The 15,442-nt window shown below is 44.4% G+C and overlaps 1 protein-coding gene across 2 annotated transcripts in view; it reads left to right on the top strand.

Moving 5' to 3' along the window:
• The window catches only part of LOC134339467 (collagen alpha-1(XI) chain-like), a 394,099-nt gene that overhangs the window by 300,965 nt on the left and 77,692 nt on the right, over positions 1–15,442 (top strand). For both annotated transcript variants that reach the window (XM_063036004.1, XM_063036005.1), the window contains 3 exons: positions 1,244–1,297; positions 6,971–7,024; positions 9,068–9,175. In XM_063036004.1, coding sequence (XP_062892074.1) covers positions 1,244–1,297; positions 6,971–7,024; positions 9,068–9,175 — 216 coding nt within the window. The remainder of the gene's footprint in view (positions 1–1,243; positions 1,298–6,970; positions 7,025–9,067; positions 9,176–15,442) is intronic.

The raw sequence follows: 15,442 nt of genomic DNA on the forward strand, positions 1-15,442 counted from the left end.
CAAGTTGACACTCAGGGTCACACTTGTATAATCACAGTTGCCTTGGCAACCCACCCACCCTTGCAGCAAAGTGCGTCTCTAATGGAGCAGCATTCTGTTTTTTGTGACATACATGTGCGAGGTGCAGAATGAAGTAAGAAATTATTCTCCTTACTTCTGCTGATTTCTCCTTAATTTTTTGCTGAGGCAAGGATTCATGTAGATTTATGCAAGGATGGAGGGAATGGGAGACTCTTCAGCATGTTGAGAGGCATCCTGCATGTGGCCTGCCAGTCCTGTCACATGTCGTAAGGAAGAGCGCCCTCGTGGTTAGAATAGGTCTTGGTGTCTCTGTGAATTTGTCCACAGACACTCAGCTTGCTGATTCTCATCTGGCCACCTTTGGGCGGTTTATTTCAAGACATTATAGAATACAGAACATGGAACGGTACAGGCCTTTCAGCCCACGATGTTGTGTCAGCCTTTTTTCCTCACTCCTAGATCAATCTAGCCTTCCAGTTTTCTCTCATCCAATTGCCTATATATGAGTTTCTTAAATACCCCTAATGCACTGTCTCTACCACTACCCCTGGCAGGGCACTTCAACCATCCACCACTCCCTGGGTTAAAATTAAAACTTACTTCTGACATCCACACTATGCTTTCCTCCAATCACCTTAAAATGCACCTCCTCATATTAACCATTTCTGCTCTCGGGAAAAATTTCTGGCTGTTCACTTCTACCAAGTCACCTTTCATCTGAATCACCATACTATTTGACAGTCAAGGCAACCTCAGCTTCTGGTGGGATGAGCCAAGAAGATAGTGGTGCTTTACCCAAGCATCTTGATCACCTCAGCTTGTGTCCAGGAACTCAGTAAAGAATTTCAGACAGTCGGTGACCTCTGTACAAAGAAACGTCACTGCCTATTTACCATTCATTTGGTCCCTGTGGTCCTGAACATCTTATTTGCCCCTTGGTATTGAGATAACACATATAAAGAACATTCCATTTCCGGACATCTCCAGCTTCAGGATACCAAACTGTGGACCTTATTAATAACCGTGCCTGTTTTTCTTCAAATGATTTGTCAGCCAAACCACAGAGGGCCTATGCAATGTGCTGGGGTTGTTATAGCCATGGTCCACTTTGAAGAAACACTGATTTTGTCAGAAGGGAGGTCAGAACAGGTGACTTTGTCTCTGAGAAGCACAGGATTAACACTACCAGACTGTTCATTTTTTTAAATGTTGCTTTTTTCAGGGGGAGCTGGGAAGACCAGGACAGAAAGGCAGCAAAGGAGCCAAAGGAGAAGCAGTGAGTAACAATCACATCCAGCTTTGGAGGAGGAACTGTCTCCAAAGTAAATGTATTACCCTTGAATACATGTTTGAAGCAAGAGCGTTGGTCTGTCATTGGCCAATGTCAACCCCATTAATAATGCTGCTGTTAAATTGTTGGTCCAGCGACGGTTTCTTTAGGATTGTTGTGTGACTCTCTTATATCTTAAAAACAAGAAAGAGAGAGATGAACACTGTAAGAACTGGGTCGTTCAAAGTCAAGTTTATTGTCATGCACATGTATATGTATGTGCAGGTGAAATGAAAACTTACTTGCAGGGTCAACTTCATTTACCATATACATTTCCATGTATTCAGAATTTGCTGTGGTGTGTTGGAAAGGACACAATATGCAGCAAAAACCAACTTTCAACAGTTATAAAATGGAAGAATTATATAAAACTAAACAGAAGTTAACTTACGGGTATGAAATAAAATGTGCATAAATGCCAGCGTGTATTTACAACCTAAACAGCATTTTAGACAGTGTGGTAACTGAGATAGAAACATAGAAACCTTACAGCACAATACAGGCCCTTTGGCCCACAATGCTGTGCTGAACATGTACTTACTTCAGAAATTACCTAGGGTTACCCATAGCCCTCTGTTTTTCTGAGCTCCATGTACCTATCCAGGAGTCTCTTAAAAGACCCTATTGTATCCGCCTCTACCATCATCGCCGGCAGCCCATTCCATGCGCTCACCACTCTCTGCGTAAAAAAAACTTACCCCTGACATCTCCTCTGTACGTACCTCCAAGTACCCTAAAACTGTGCCCTCTTGTGATATCCATTTCAGCCCTGGGAAAAAGCCTCTGACTATCCACACGATCAATGCCTCTCATCGCCTTATACACCTCTATCGGGTCATCTCTCATTCTCCATTGCTCCAAGGAGAGAAGGCTAAGCTCACTCAACCTATTCTCATACAGCATGCTCCCCAATCCAGGCAACATCCTTGTAAATGTCCTCTGCACTCTTTCTATGGCTTCCACATCCTTCCTGTAGTGAGGTGACCAGAACTGAGCACAGTACTTCAAGTGGGCTCTGACCAGGGTCCTATATAGCTGTAACATTACCTCACGGCCCTTAAACTCAATCCCACGGTTGATGAAAGCCAGTGCACCATATGCCTTCTTAACCACAGAGTCAACCTGTGCAACAGCTTTGAGTGTCCTATGGACTCGGATCCCAAGATCCCTCTGATCCTCCACACTGCCAAGAGTCTTACCATTAATACTATATTCAGCCATCATATTTGACCTACCAAAATGAACAACCTCACACTTATCTGTGTTGAACTCCATCTGCCACTTCTCAGCCCAGTCTTGCATCCTATCGATGTCTCACTGTAACCTCTGACAGTCCTCCATACTATTCACAACAGCCCCAATCTTTGTGTCATCAGCAAATTTACTAACCCATTGCTCCATTTCCTCATCCAGATCATTTATAAAAATCACAAAGAAAGAGGTCCCAGAACAGATCCCTGATACACACCACTGGTCACCGACCTCCATGCAGAATATGACCCATCTACAACCACTCTTTGCCTTCTGTGGGCAAGCCAATTCTGGATCCACAAAGCAAGGTCCCCTTGGATCCCATGCCTCCTTACTTTCTCAAAAAGCCTTGCATGGTGTACCACCTCAAATGCCTTGCTGAAATCCATATACACACATCTACTGCTCTACCTTCATCAAAGTGTTTAGTCACATCCTCAAAAAATTCAATCAGGCTTGAAAGGCACGACCTGCCTTTCACAAAGCCATGCTGACTATTCCTAATCATATTATGCCTCTCCAAATGTTCATCAATCCTGCTTTTCAGGATCTTCTCCATCAACTTATCAACCACTGAAGTAAAATTCACTAGTCTATAATTTCCTGGGCTATCTCTGCTCCCTTTCTTGAATAAGAGATCAATATCTGCAAACCTCCAATCCTCTGGAACCTCCCCCCATCCCCATTGATGATGCAAAGATCATTGTCAGAGGCTCAGCAATCTCCTCCCTCACCTCCCACAATAGCCTAGGGGACATTTCATCTGGTCCCGATGGCTTATCCAAGTTGATGCTTTCCAAAAGCTCCAGCGTGCTCAAGCTTTTCAATTCACTATAAGTCATCCCTACAATTGCCAAGATCCTTTTCCATAGTGAATACTGAAGCAAAGTATTCATTAAGTACCTCAGCTATCTTGTCCGTTTCTATACATACACACTTTTCCACTGTCACACTTGATTGGTCCTATTCTCTGACGTCTTATCCTCTTGCTCTTCACATACTTGTAGAATGCCTTGGGGTTTTCTTTAATCCTGCTCGACAAGGCCTTCTCATGGCCCCTTCTGGCTCTCCTGATTTAATTCTTAAACTCCTTCCTGCGAGCCTTATAATCTTCTAGATCTCCATCATTACCTAGTTTTTTGAACCTTTCATAAGCTTTTCTATTCTTCTTGACTAGATTTTCAACAGCCTTTGTACACCACAGTTCCTGTACCCTACCATCCTTTCCCTGTTTCAATGGAACATACCTATGCAGAACTCCACGCAAATATCTCCTGAACATTTGCCACAATTCCACTGTACATTTCCCTGAGAACATCTGTTCCCAATTTATGCTTCCAAGTTCCTGCTTGATAGCTTCATATTTCCCCTTACTCCAATTAAACGCTTTCCTAACTTGTCTGTTCCTATCCCTCTCCAATGCTATGGTAAAGGAGATAGAATTGTGATGTCTATCTCCAAAATGCTCTCCCACTGAGAGACCTGACACCTGACCAGGTTCATTTCCCAATACCAGATCAAGTACAGCCTCTCCTCTTGTAGGCTTATCTACATATTGTATGAAGAAACCTTCCTGAACACACCTAACAAACTCCACCCCATCTAAACCCCTTGCTCTAGGGAGATGCCAATCAATATTTGGGAAATTAAAATCTCCTACCACGACAACCCTGTTATTATTACACCTTTCCAGAATCTGTCTCTCTATCAGCTCCCCAATGTCCCTGTTACTATTGAGTGGTCTATGTAAAACACCCAGTAGAATTATTGACCTCTTCCTGTATCTAACTTCCACCCACCGACACTCAGTAGACAATCCCTGACGTCGTGACACTATCTCTGATCAGCTGTGCCATGCCCCCACCTCTTTTGCCTCCCTCCTTGTCTTTTCTGAAACCTCTAAAGCCTGGCACTTGAAGTAACCATTCCTGCCCTTGCGCCATCCAAGTCTCTGTAATGGCCACAACATCATAGCTCCAAGTACTGATCCACGCTCCAAACTCATCTGCTTTGTCCATGATGCTTCTTGCATTAAAATAGACACATCTCAAACCATCGGTCTGAGCATATCCCTTTTCTATCACCTACCTATCCTCCCTCTCGCACTGTCTCCTAGCTTTCTCCGTATGTGAGCCAACTGCCCCTTCCTCCATCTCTTCAGTTAAGTTCGCACTCCCAGCAAATGTAGGTTAAACTCTCCCCAATAGCCTTAGCAAACCTCCCTGTCAGGATATTGGTCCCACTTGGATTCAAGTGCAGCCCGTCCTTTTGTACAGGTCACACCTGCCCCAAAAGAAGTCCCAATGATCCAGGAATCTGAATCCCTGTCCCCTACTCCAGTCCCTCAGCCACACATTTATCCTCCTCCTCATTTTATTCCTATACTCACTGTCACATGGTAGAGGCAGTAATCCTGAGATTACTACCTTTGAGGCCCTGCTTCTCAACTTCTTTCCTAATTCCCTGTAGTGTCTCTTTTCAGGACCTCCTCCCTTTTCCTACCTATGTTGTTGGTACCAATATGTAGCACGACCTCTGGCTGTTCACCTTCCCACTTCACGATATCGTGTACGCGATGAGAAACAATTTGGACCCTGGCATCTGGGAGGCAAACTACCATCTGCTTTTTTTTCCTGCATCCACAGAATTGCCTGTCTGACCCCCTAACTATAGAGTCCCCTATTACTGCTGCCTTCTTCCTTTCCCTACCCTTCTGAGCCACAGAGCCAGACTCTGTGCCAGAGGTGCAGTCACTGTTGCCTCCCCCAGGTAGGCTGTCTACCCCCAACAGTACTCAAGCAGGAATACTTATTGTCAAGGGGGACAGCCACAGGGGTGCTCTCTAGTATCTGACTCCCACCCTTCCCTCTCCTGACTGATACCCACTTATCCATCTCCCAAGTATTAGACAGAAGGAGGAGATGTGGCTAACTAGAATTATTGATCAGTTTAACAGCCTGGGGGAAGAAGCTTTTAAGGTGTTGTGAAGTTTTTGTTTGAATAGCCCTATAGTACTTTTCCAGAAGGGGATTTTGGAAAAGGCAGTTTTCAAGGTGGGTAGTGTCCACAATAATTTTTCCTGCCTACTTCTTTGTCGTGGATATATACACATCACAGGCATATAGCATTAGAGACAAGACATTCATAAGGAAAACATAAATTATACAGATTTGTACACGGAAGTACATGATGAGTTCCTGGGTATTTTTGGAACAGGCCAGAACACTGAGTGGTAGAGGGGTGGGCATTGTTGATGTACAGTTCATTGGTGAAACTTAAACACCAGTCCATCCATTTTATAGTCAGCTCAGGCAGTGGAACTCTTCTTTTATTTAAAGCGCTACTTGGTGTGTGTATTTTCGCATTTGTGCATATTTTACTAACTTTACTTGAAGCAACGTAAGTGTAAAATGCACATGCTTCATTATTTATGGGGCAGATAAGGTGGCTTTATGAAGGAAAAAGTGTGTTTAATAGATTTGCTGGAGTAGTTTGCAATTCTGTCAGACCGGGTAGAGACAGGAGCACTCAGTAGATGGAATGTATTTGGATTACCAGCAGGTATTTGTTAAGGTTCCACTTTTTGCACTGCACCCCTTACCCCTAACGAATGTAATTAATGTGGTGAGTGTTCACAGGATTGAGGGGAACAGACTGGCATTTTTCAGGAAGTGGCTGACTAACGAAAAACAGACAAAACCCACTGTGGATGCTGGAACCTGGAGTAAATACGAAATGCTGGAGAAACACACCTGTGGATGGAAATGGACAGTCAAGTTTCTGGATCGTGATCTTTCATCTGGACTGCTAGTGCAATTTTTGCTAGATGCAATGAAATGGTTAAAAAAAAATACATGGTGTATTATTAACAGGAGAGCACGTGTGGCTTTATGAAAGAGAAATTGTGTTAAACAAATTTGCTAGTCCAGATGGAAGCTTTCAACCCAAAACACCAACTGTCCATTTCCCTCCATGGATGCTGCCTGTCTTACTGAATTTCTCCAGCATCCTGTGCAATGGTAACCAAAAAAACAGAGTTGGGATAAATGTGTATTTTTCTTTTGAAGACGCACATAATCTGCTCAGCCCTATCTTTCTTAATCAATTAGGTGCCTCTGTTAATTTTCAATGGTAAATAAATGATCCCATTTTCCATCAACTGCATAAACTATATTATTTGCTCACTGCTGATAAAAAGCTTACTGATTAGGGTTGAGCTCGTGTGGGCAAAGCTCCACGAATGGAGAAATCTTTAACTAGTTCCGAAGCTATTTGAGGTTCAAAGGAAAGTAAGGCAACACTGGAGCAATCAGTGCCAGTTTAATTACCATTAACACACTCAGAACATCTTTGTCTTTCCTCCTATAGGGTCCTCCAGGTCCAATGGGGATTCAAGGCCCAATTGGACAACGTGGTCCCATTGTAAGTATAATTTCCACTTCATGTTCTGCTGTTGCTGTTCACATGAAGATCCATTTATGCTATGATTCCAGACTCATTGATATTAGCCTAGTAATAGCCCATGTTTCTCATGAGGTCAGTTGTCAAGGGTGAAAAGACATGAAAACAACTCCAAGGCATCTGTGTTGAGGTGGCCCATTCCAGACCAGAGGAGGCAGAGCAAAGTTTGAGCTTGGTGTTCTTCAGGAGAATTACCTCAAAGGAAGGTAGTGGAGGCAGTGGATTTACAACTTAGTTTGGTTGTTTTCTAATCACACAATGCCTCTCTTTGATGGAGAGGCAGACAGTTTTGCACTGAGTCTCACAGTTTCAGCAGGGCATGCTATTCCAGCTGTCGTCTCCCTGCTAAAAATGCCAAAGCAATGTAAACGTGGCACCTGGTGCTGCAGCCCTGCGCCAAGACCAGTGGGTATCTGGGGTGGGATGAGATTTGCAATTGGTGGATGGACTAAGACGGTATTTTTTTTTTTTGAAGGACGGTGGGGGATAGTCCCATTGTGTGGCCCAGGGAACTGGGAGTCCAGAGGCTTTCACTCAGTCTTTAGTGGGTGTGGGGCAATAGATGGTAGATCTGAGCTGGAGTCAAGGGGTGAGACGGGTGGGCAGTGGCAACAATGCACTGTAAGAGGGAGAGTCCAAGGCAAAGGGAAGCAGTTAACTTGGCCGGCAGACACCACAGCCCACGTTGCCTCACAACAGTCCAATGACATAGAATGGGTTGGGACCACATATTGGCTGACCCCAAAAAGCCCAGAATAAATTTCCTGTGTGGTGTTGAATGATCTCACCACAGATTACTTTATCATCGTTTTGGATTTGAATTAAGAGCTAACGTTGGATTTCGGTCTTTTGAGCTTTTGCCCCTATAGAGAAAGTATTCAAAACTATGAAGTATGCCACATGTGCTTTATAATCTTACCTAGTCAGAGTAGGGTCCCACATTGATGCAGCAGGTAGTGCCGCTGCCATATTCAAAATCCTAAGGTTTAACTCTGAACTTCAGTGCTCCCCGTGTGCAATCTGCACGGTCTGCGCTTTGAGGGAGTTGACTTTCCTGAATACTCTGGTTCCCCCCACCACATCCCTTATGGGTGGCTGGAGAATTGGGGGGATTGAATGGGAATGTGTGAGAGAACAGGAAGCAGACACATACAAAAAGGAATGGGACTCAGAGCCAGCATAGATTTGATGGGTCAAATGGCCTCCTACATCAGGAGAAAATAGGAAGGATATTGAAGCATCAGCGAGGGTGCAGAGGAGATTTACCAGGATACTGCCTGGATTAGACAGCATGTCTTAATGAGGAAAGATTAAGCAAGCTATGGTTTTTCTTTTTGGAGCAAGGGATGATGTGAGGTGATGTTGAGACAGCCAGTGTCTTTTTCCTAGAGCGACCACAGCTAATACGAGAGAGAAGACTATAAAGGTTAATAGAGGAAAGTATAGGAGGGATGTCAGCAATGGGTTTTTTAAACAGAGAGTGGTGACTCTGTGGAATGCACTGCCGGGGTGGTGGTGGAGGCAGATATATTAGCACAGGTAAGAGACTCTCAGATAGGAACATTGATGAAAGAAAGGTGGAGGGCTGTGTGGGAAGGAAGGGTCAGATTGATCTTGGAGTAGATTAAAAGGTCAGAGAAACCCTGTGGGCTTTACTGTTGTAAGTTCCATAAAACCTGAAAAATCCAAATATGAAAATATTTCACTACCAGAATAAATCACTGCTGATGCTCGAAATTGGCACTAAAACAGAGCAGGAAGCACCTAGCAGAGCGGGCAGCCTCCGTGCAGAGAGAAACAGTCAACACTTCAGTTTACTTGTTGCGGGTTTCTCGATTTTCAATGGTTCTTCTCACCCTTTGAGTATAATTCAAATGCCCTTTGTCTCTGACTGGGACATTATCTTGTATTTTCATCGCTATCTGCCTTTTGTCTTACAGCAGAATTCACTCCTCCTGGACACTTCATCAATACGAATCATACATATTTATTTTGTGTGTGTAGGGAGCTGATGGTGAACCAGGTCCGAGAGGGCAGCAAGGCATGCGAGGACAGAAAGGTGACGAGGGCGTTCGAGGATTTCCAGGACCCCTAGGTCCTACTGGACTCCAGGTAACCAAACTTCTTTTGGACAAAAAACATTCCCTTCCGGTTCCCTCTGTGAAATGTACAGGGGGTACTAAGTATCGTGACCATTGAGCGCATTTCTTTATGTTCACGGTCTTCTCCTCTCTAGCCCATCCACTTCAAGATTCAATGTGTTGTGCTCTTCTGCACACCACAGTTGTAATGCAGGGTTATTTGAGGTACTGTCGCCTTCCTGTCAGCTTCAACCAGTCTGGTTATTCTTCTTTGACCTCCCATTAACAAAAGGCATTTTCGCCCACAGAACTGCCAGTCGCTGGATGTTTCCTGTCTTTCGCACTGTTCTCTTTAATCTCTAGAGACTGTTGTGTGTTAAAGTCGTACCCCATGTGTTATTTATTTATATACACACATTCTTTCTCTCACTCTCCTTTTTCTCCCTCTGTCCCTCTGACTATACCCCTTGCCCATCCTCTGGGTTCCCCCTCCACTTCCTTCTCCCAGGGCCTCCTGTCCCATGATCCTCTCATACCCCCTTTGCCAATCACCTGTCCAGCTCTTGGCTCCATCCCTCCCCCTCCTGTCTTCTCCTATCATTTTGGATCTCCCCCTCCCCCTCCCACTTTCAAATCTCTTATTAGCTCTTCCTTCAGTTAGTCCTGACGAAGGGTCTCGGCCTGAAACATCGACTGTACCTCTTCCTAGAGATGCTGCCTGGCCTGCTGCGTTCACCAGCAACTTTGATGTGTGTTGCTTGAAATTCCAGCATCTGCAGAATTCCTCGTGTTTGTGTTTTTAAAGTCCCAGAAGATTAGCCATTTCTGAGATACTTAAACCATCCCATCTGGCACCAACAATCGTTCCATGGTCAAAATCACTTAGATCACACCTCTTTCCCATTCTGATGTTTGTTCTGAGGAACAACTAAACCTGTTGACCATGTCTGCATGTTTTTGGGCATTGAGTAGCTGCCATGTGATTGGCTGATTAGATATTTGCATTAACAAGCAGATGTACAGGTTACCTAATAAAGTGGCCACTGAGTGTATGTCTTAATTAAAATCAGCTTGCTGTATCAGCAAGAATGATCTGTAATGATTCATTTTGTTTTTTAGCCAAACAGTCGGTCCGAAGTGGTTCAGAATCAGCATCAGCTGTATTGTCACTGATGTGAAATTTGTTGTTTGTGGCAGCAGTGCAAAGACACAAAACCGGTGTAAATTATAAAAAAAAATAAAGTGGAGAAAGGGAATACTGAGGTAATATGATATGATTCTTTGTGCCTTGAGAGGTTAAGTGATGGACTTTTCAAGGCTTAACCTAGTTTGTATCCTAGCTCACGGTCTCAACTCTTTAGCCAGAAGGTCAGATATTATTTCACAGGCACTGTTCAGTTTTTTTTAAAGGAAATAAACCCATATGCCAGGGGCATTATTTGACTCCAAGACACATAGTTAGTGACTTTCTTTGGGAAGCAACCTTAGACCATGGAGAGATTCTGGGTTTGGTTGAAATCTGCTAAGAGTTGTCCTTCCCCCTGCTTTACTGGTTCTCATAACATCACAAGGATTGAATGTAAGAGGTGAAGATCAGGGGGTCGATATTAATGATGGAATCATTCCGGCATAGAAGGAAACCATTTGGCACATTACGTCATAGAGTCATAGAGAAGTACAGTGCAGAAACAGGCCCTTCAGCCCATCTAGTCTGTGCCAAAACAAATTAAACTGCCTACTCCCATCAAACTGCCATTGGACAATAGCCCTCCACACCACTTTCACCCATGTACCTATCCAAACTTCCCTTAAATATTGAAATCATGCTCACATGCGCCACATTCCCATGACCCTCTGAGTGAAGAAGTTTCTCCTCATGTTCCCTTTAAACTTTTCACCTTACACCCTTAACCTATGATCTCTCGTTGTAGTCCACTCAAACCTCATAATTTTGCATATCTCTATCAAATCTCCTCTCGATCTTCTACGTTGTAAGGAATAAAGTCAATCTATTCAATCTTTCCTTATAACCCAGGTCTCTAGACCCAACAACTTCCTTGTAAATCTCCTCTGTATTCTTTCAATCTTGGTTACTTCTTTCCTGAAGGCCACCAAAACTGGACACAATACTCCAAATTAGGCCTCACCAATGTTTTATACAAATTCAACATAACATCCCATCTCCTGCACTCAGTGCTTTGAATTATGAAGGCTAATGTGCCAAAAACTAACTTTACGACCTAATCTACCTGTGATAGCACTTTCAATGGATTATGGACCTGTGTTCCCAGATCCCTTTGTTCTACCACATTCCTCAGTGCCCTACCATTCACTGTGTAAGACCTACCCTGGTTGGTCCTACCGAAATGCAAAACCTCGCACTTGCCTACGTTAAAATCAATCTGTCATTTTTCAGCCCAATTTTTCGGTTGATCCAGATCCCTCTGTAAACATGATAGCCTTCCTCATTATCCACTGATCCAGTTAACCACATTATCATCCAGATCAGTGAAGTCTCAGCCTTGTCTCTCCTCTTTCTCCCTCTCCACATCTTTCTCTGTATCTTTCTTTATCTGTATCTCTTTGTCTGTTTCTCTGTGCACTTGTGTCTGTCTTTATCTTTCTATCCATCACTGCTCCTCCCTCTGTTTGCGTCTCTCTCCACCTCTCTTATTCTGTGTCCCACACTATCTTTATCTGTACTTCTATCTCTATTTAAATATATCTTTCTATTTCTCTGTCCCCCTCTGTCTCTATATCTATCTGTCTTGCTGTCCTCTCTCTCTTCTCACTAGAAGGTTCTGTAACCGGCCTGTCTCGACAAAATGTTATTCAGTCAGTGGTTAAATGAAGAATTGAGCAACTTAACTGCTCCAGGCAAAAGGAAGCTTTAAGGTGATTGATGTGACCCTCACATAATTGCCCTAACCTTCCTGTCACGGAGTCCCAGTTTAATTATCATTCTGGTGGACAATTTTCCTGGCTTAATTCACCTTAATGGAGCCTCCTTGTTGGGGGATTGTCACATGTAGTTTGTCTGCAATTGAGTAATCAACTTGTAGAAATGAAAAATCCTGCCTGTTACCATTAATAGTTTTGGAGTGAGCATATTCTTGATTCTTAAAGGCTGAAGGCTCTTGAATCACCTCTCACCTAGTGTGATCTACCACTGAATGGACAAATATCCCTTCCTGTAGCAAACAGGGAACTAAATCCTCATCCCCTCCTAATCGGGGGTGTACAATATCTGTGGCTACACTAGTTTGAATCATCCTCAAAGTTAATAATATTTGACTATATAGACATCCCACCCTGCAAAAACTCATTTCAGGGAGGTAGCACCATCAATTTGCAGGAGACTCCCGGAACTTCCGGGAGAGGTGGGAAGTCTACAATGGAGTAGTCCTCAGCAGCTAGCCAGCTAGTTTAAATAACGTTAGCTATGCTAATGAACGAATGACACCTGTTAAACTCACCTCAACATGTCTTTTACAGTCTTAACCCACCATGGGCAGTAGAAAAGTCACTGTTGCAAACAGTGCAGCGAGCAACACTGTCATTATTTTTGACCCCTCTTAGGGGTACACTAGTGTAGTCTGGGGTGACGTGCTTTTTATATTTTCTTTTTTTGGAACACACTGCCATGGCACTGCAGGACACTGAACTGATAGACAATGAAAGAGAGAGAGAAAGAGTTTTACTGTAAAGCACGCCCCCAGAGAAAACTGATAGGTCTGCTTAGCATAAAGAGAGACCAATCAGGATGTTCTCTCTGTCGCTCTCTCGCAATGTCTGCCACTTGCTCTGTCTGTCTGTCTGTCTCCCTCTCTCTTTCTCTCTCTCCCTCTCGCTCACTCGCTCTCAAAAAAATCAATTTCCGGGATATGGTAGATAATTTGAGGGCATCAGGGAGCCACTATCAATACGTGGGAGACTCCCAGAACTTCCGGGAGAGGTGGCATGTCTGGGATGGCCAAACTAGGAGAGGATAAACAGCCTGTATCCATTTTTCCTTGAAAAGATAAGACTAGAGAGAAGCATAATGGAGACCACGAAACCCACTTAACCCACCATGGGCAATAGAAAAGTCACTGTTGCAAACAGCGCAGCGAGCAACACTGTCATTATTTTTGACCCCTATTAGGCAGGGGTACACTTTAGGAAAGTCTGGGGTGATGTACGTTTTATATTTTCTTTTTTTGGAATACTCTGCCATGGCACGCTCACTCTCTCTCTCTCTCTCGTGGTCGCCCTCGTGCTCTCTCTCTCTCTCATGGTTGCTCTCGCGCGCGCGCTCGCTCTCTCTCTCACGCGCTCGCTCTCTCCCTCTCTCACTCTCTCTCCTCTCGTGGTCGCTCTTGTGCTCACTCTCTCACACTCTCTCCCTCTCTCTCTCTCCCTCCCCCTCTCTCTCTCTCTCTCTCTCTCTCTCTCTCTCTCTCTCTCTCTCTCTCTCTCTCTCTCTCTCTCTCTCTCTCTCGTGGTCGTTCTCGTGCATGCGCTCTCTCTTGCTCTCTCTCACCCTCACGCTCTCTTGCTCTCTCGCTCTCAAAAAAATTGATTTACGGGATATTGTATATAATTTGCGGGCATCAGGGAGCCACTATTAATATGCGGGAGACTCCCGGAACTTCCAGGAGAGGTGGGGTGTCTGACTATAAGACATAGAAGCAGAATTAGGCCATTCAGTCATCACGTCTGCTTTGCTACTTCAGCATGGCTGATTTATTATCCTTCTGCCTTCCCCCCATAATCGAGAGCCTATGAGCCTCCACTGTAAACCTCCTCGGCTTTCTGTAGCAATGAATTCCACAGATGACTCATCGCCCTCTGGTTAAAGAAATTCTTCTGCATCACCATTCTGAAAGAATGTCCTTGTATTCTGAGTCTGTGCTCTTTGGCCTTAAGCCTGGTTTACACTTCTGCGTCAACTCGACGCTGTAACCTACGCAAGTGGCCTTCGCGCGTTGTGAGCATTTATACTTGTGCGTTAGTGCGTCCACGTCGCTCTGCAATTCGGGCACGTCGCGCATATGCACACACCTGCCCGTGCAAGGCTTCATGGTCATGGTAGTCTTTCTCGGGTAAATAAGTTTAAAGCGGGTGTCTTTTTTCGTAAAAGCGAAATGTCCCCTCCATAATTTCGGAGGTCTGTAAAGCTTTATGGAAAGCATTACAGACAGAGTTCCTTCCCTGCCCTTCAGTCGCCCAGTGGGAAACTATTGCAGTTTAGGAGGAAATGCGATGCTACCAAGCGGACCAATCACAGTTGTTGCGTTCTGCATTGCCGCAACGCGTAGTTACAATTTGGGAGAGGTGCGCGTCAGGCTCTGGCATAGGGATCCACGTCGGCTCTGTGTAGGGTTTGCAGTGACGCAGTACTTACGGCGTCGAGTTGAAGCAGAAGTATAAATCAGGCTTTAGACTCCCCCACTATAGGAAACATATGCTCCGCATCCTTTCAGTAGGTCTTTGAATATTCGATAGGATTCAATGAAATTCTCCTCCTCCCCCATTCTTCGCAGCTCCAGTGAGTACAGGCCCAGAGTCATCAAACATTCCTCATACGTTAAGCCATTTGTTCCCAAGATCATTATTATGAACTTCCTCTAGACCCTCTCCAATACCAGCACATGCTTTTTCAGATATCGGATCCAAAACTGCTCACGGTACTCCAAATGCAGTCTGACCAATGCCTTGTAATGCCTTAGTAACTGTCTTCTTCCAACTCAAGTTGCAAGCTAACCTTTGGCGCATCATGCTCTATAACTCTCAAGTCACTTTGCATCTTTACTTCCTGAATTTGCTCCCTATTTAAAAATAGTCTACACCTTCATTCTTTCTCCCAAAGTGCATGGCCGTTCAGGTCCCTGCACTGTATTTAATCTGCTACTTGTGACAGATCTCAGAACAAGCTCTCTGAAGCTGCTCGCAGTACTCTGGGTCGGTGTGAGCCGTGCCTTAAAGCCTCGCTATTACATCCTTGCTTCTCTATCCCAGTCCTCTCAACATGGACTCGAAGATAGCGGAGCTCCCAGTGTTAAGGAAAGAGTGCAAAATAAGAAATTTGCACAGTGTGGGGGGTGGGGGGGTCACTCTCTGAGAACCATGTTAGAGATGTAGGGGTTGGTGATCATTTTTGTGGGACTGAGTGAATGCAAGAGGAAGCTAAAGGTTTTCATATACAGTTAGACAGTTCATCCAGAAGACGTTTGCTCACAGATTGTATGCTGCCTTACCAGCTGGGCATGGTAGGAAGTCCTATAGTCTCCACCACCCCTCAAGGCTTCACCTCTGT

The sequence above is a fragment of the Mobula hypostoma genome, chromosome 29 (assembly GCF_963921235.1).
Source record: "Mobula hypostoma chromosome 29, sMobHyp1.1, whole genome shotgun sequence".
Taxonomy (NCBI): domain Eukaryota; kingdom Metazoa; phylum Chordata; class Chondrichthyes; order Myliobatiformes; family Myliobatidae; genus Mobula; species Mobula hypostoma.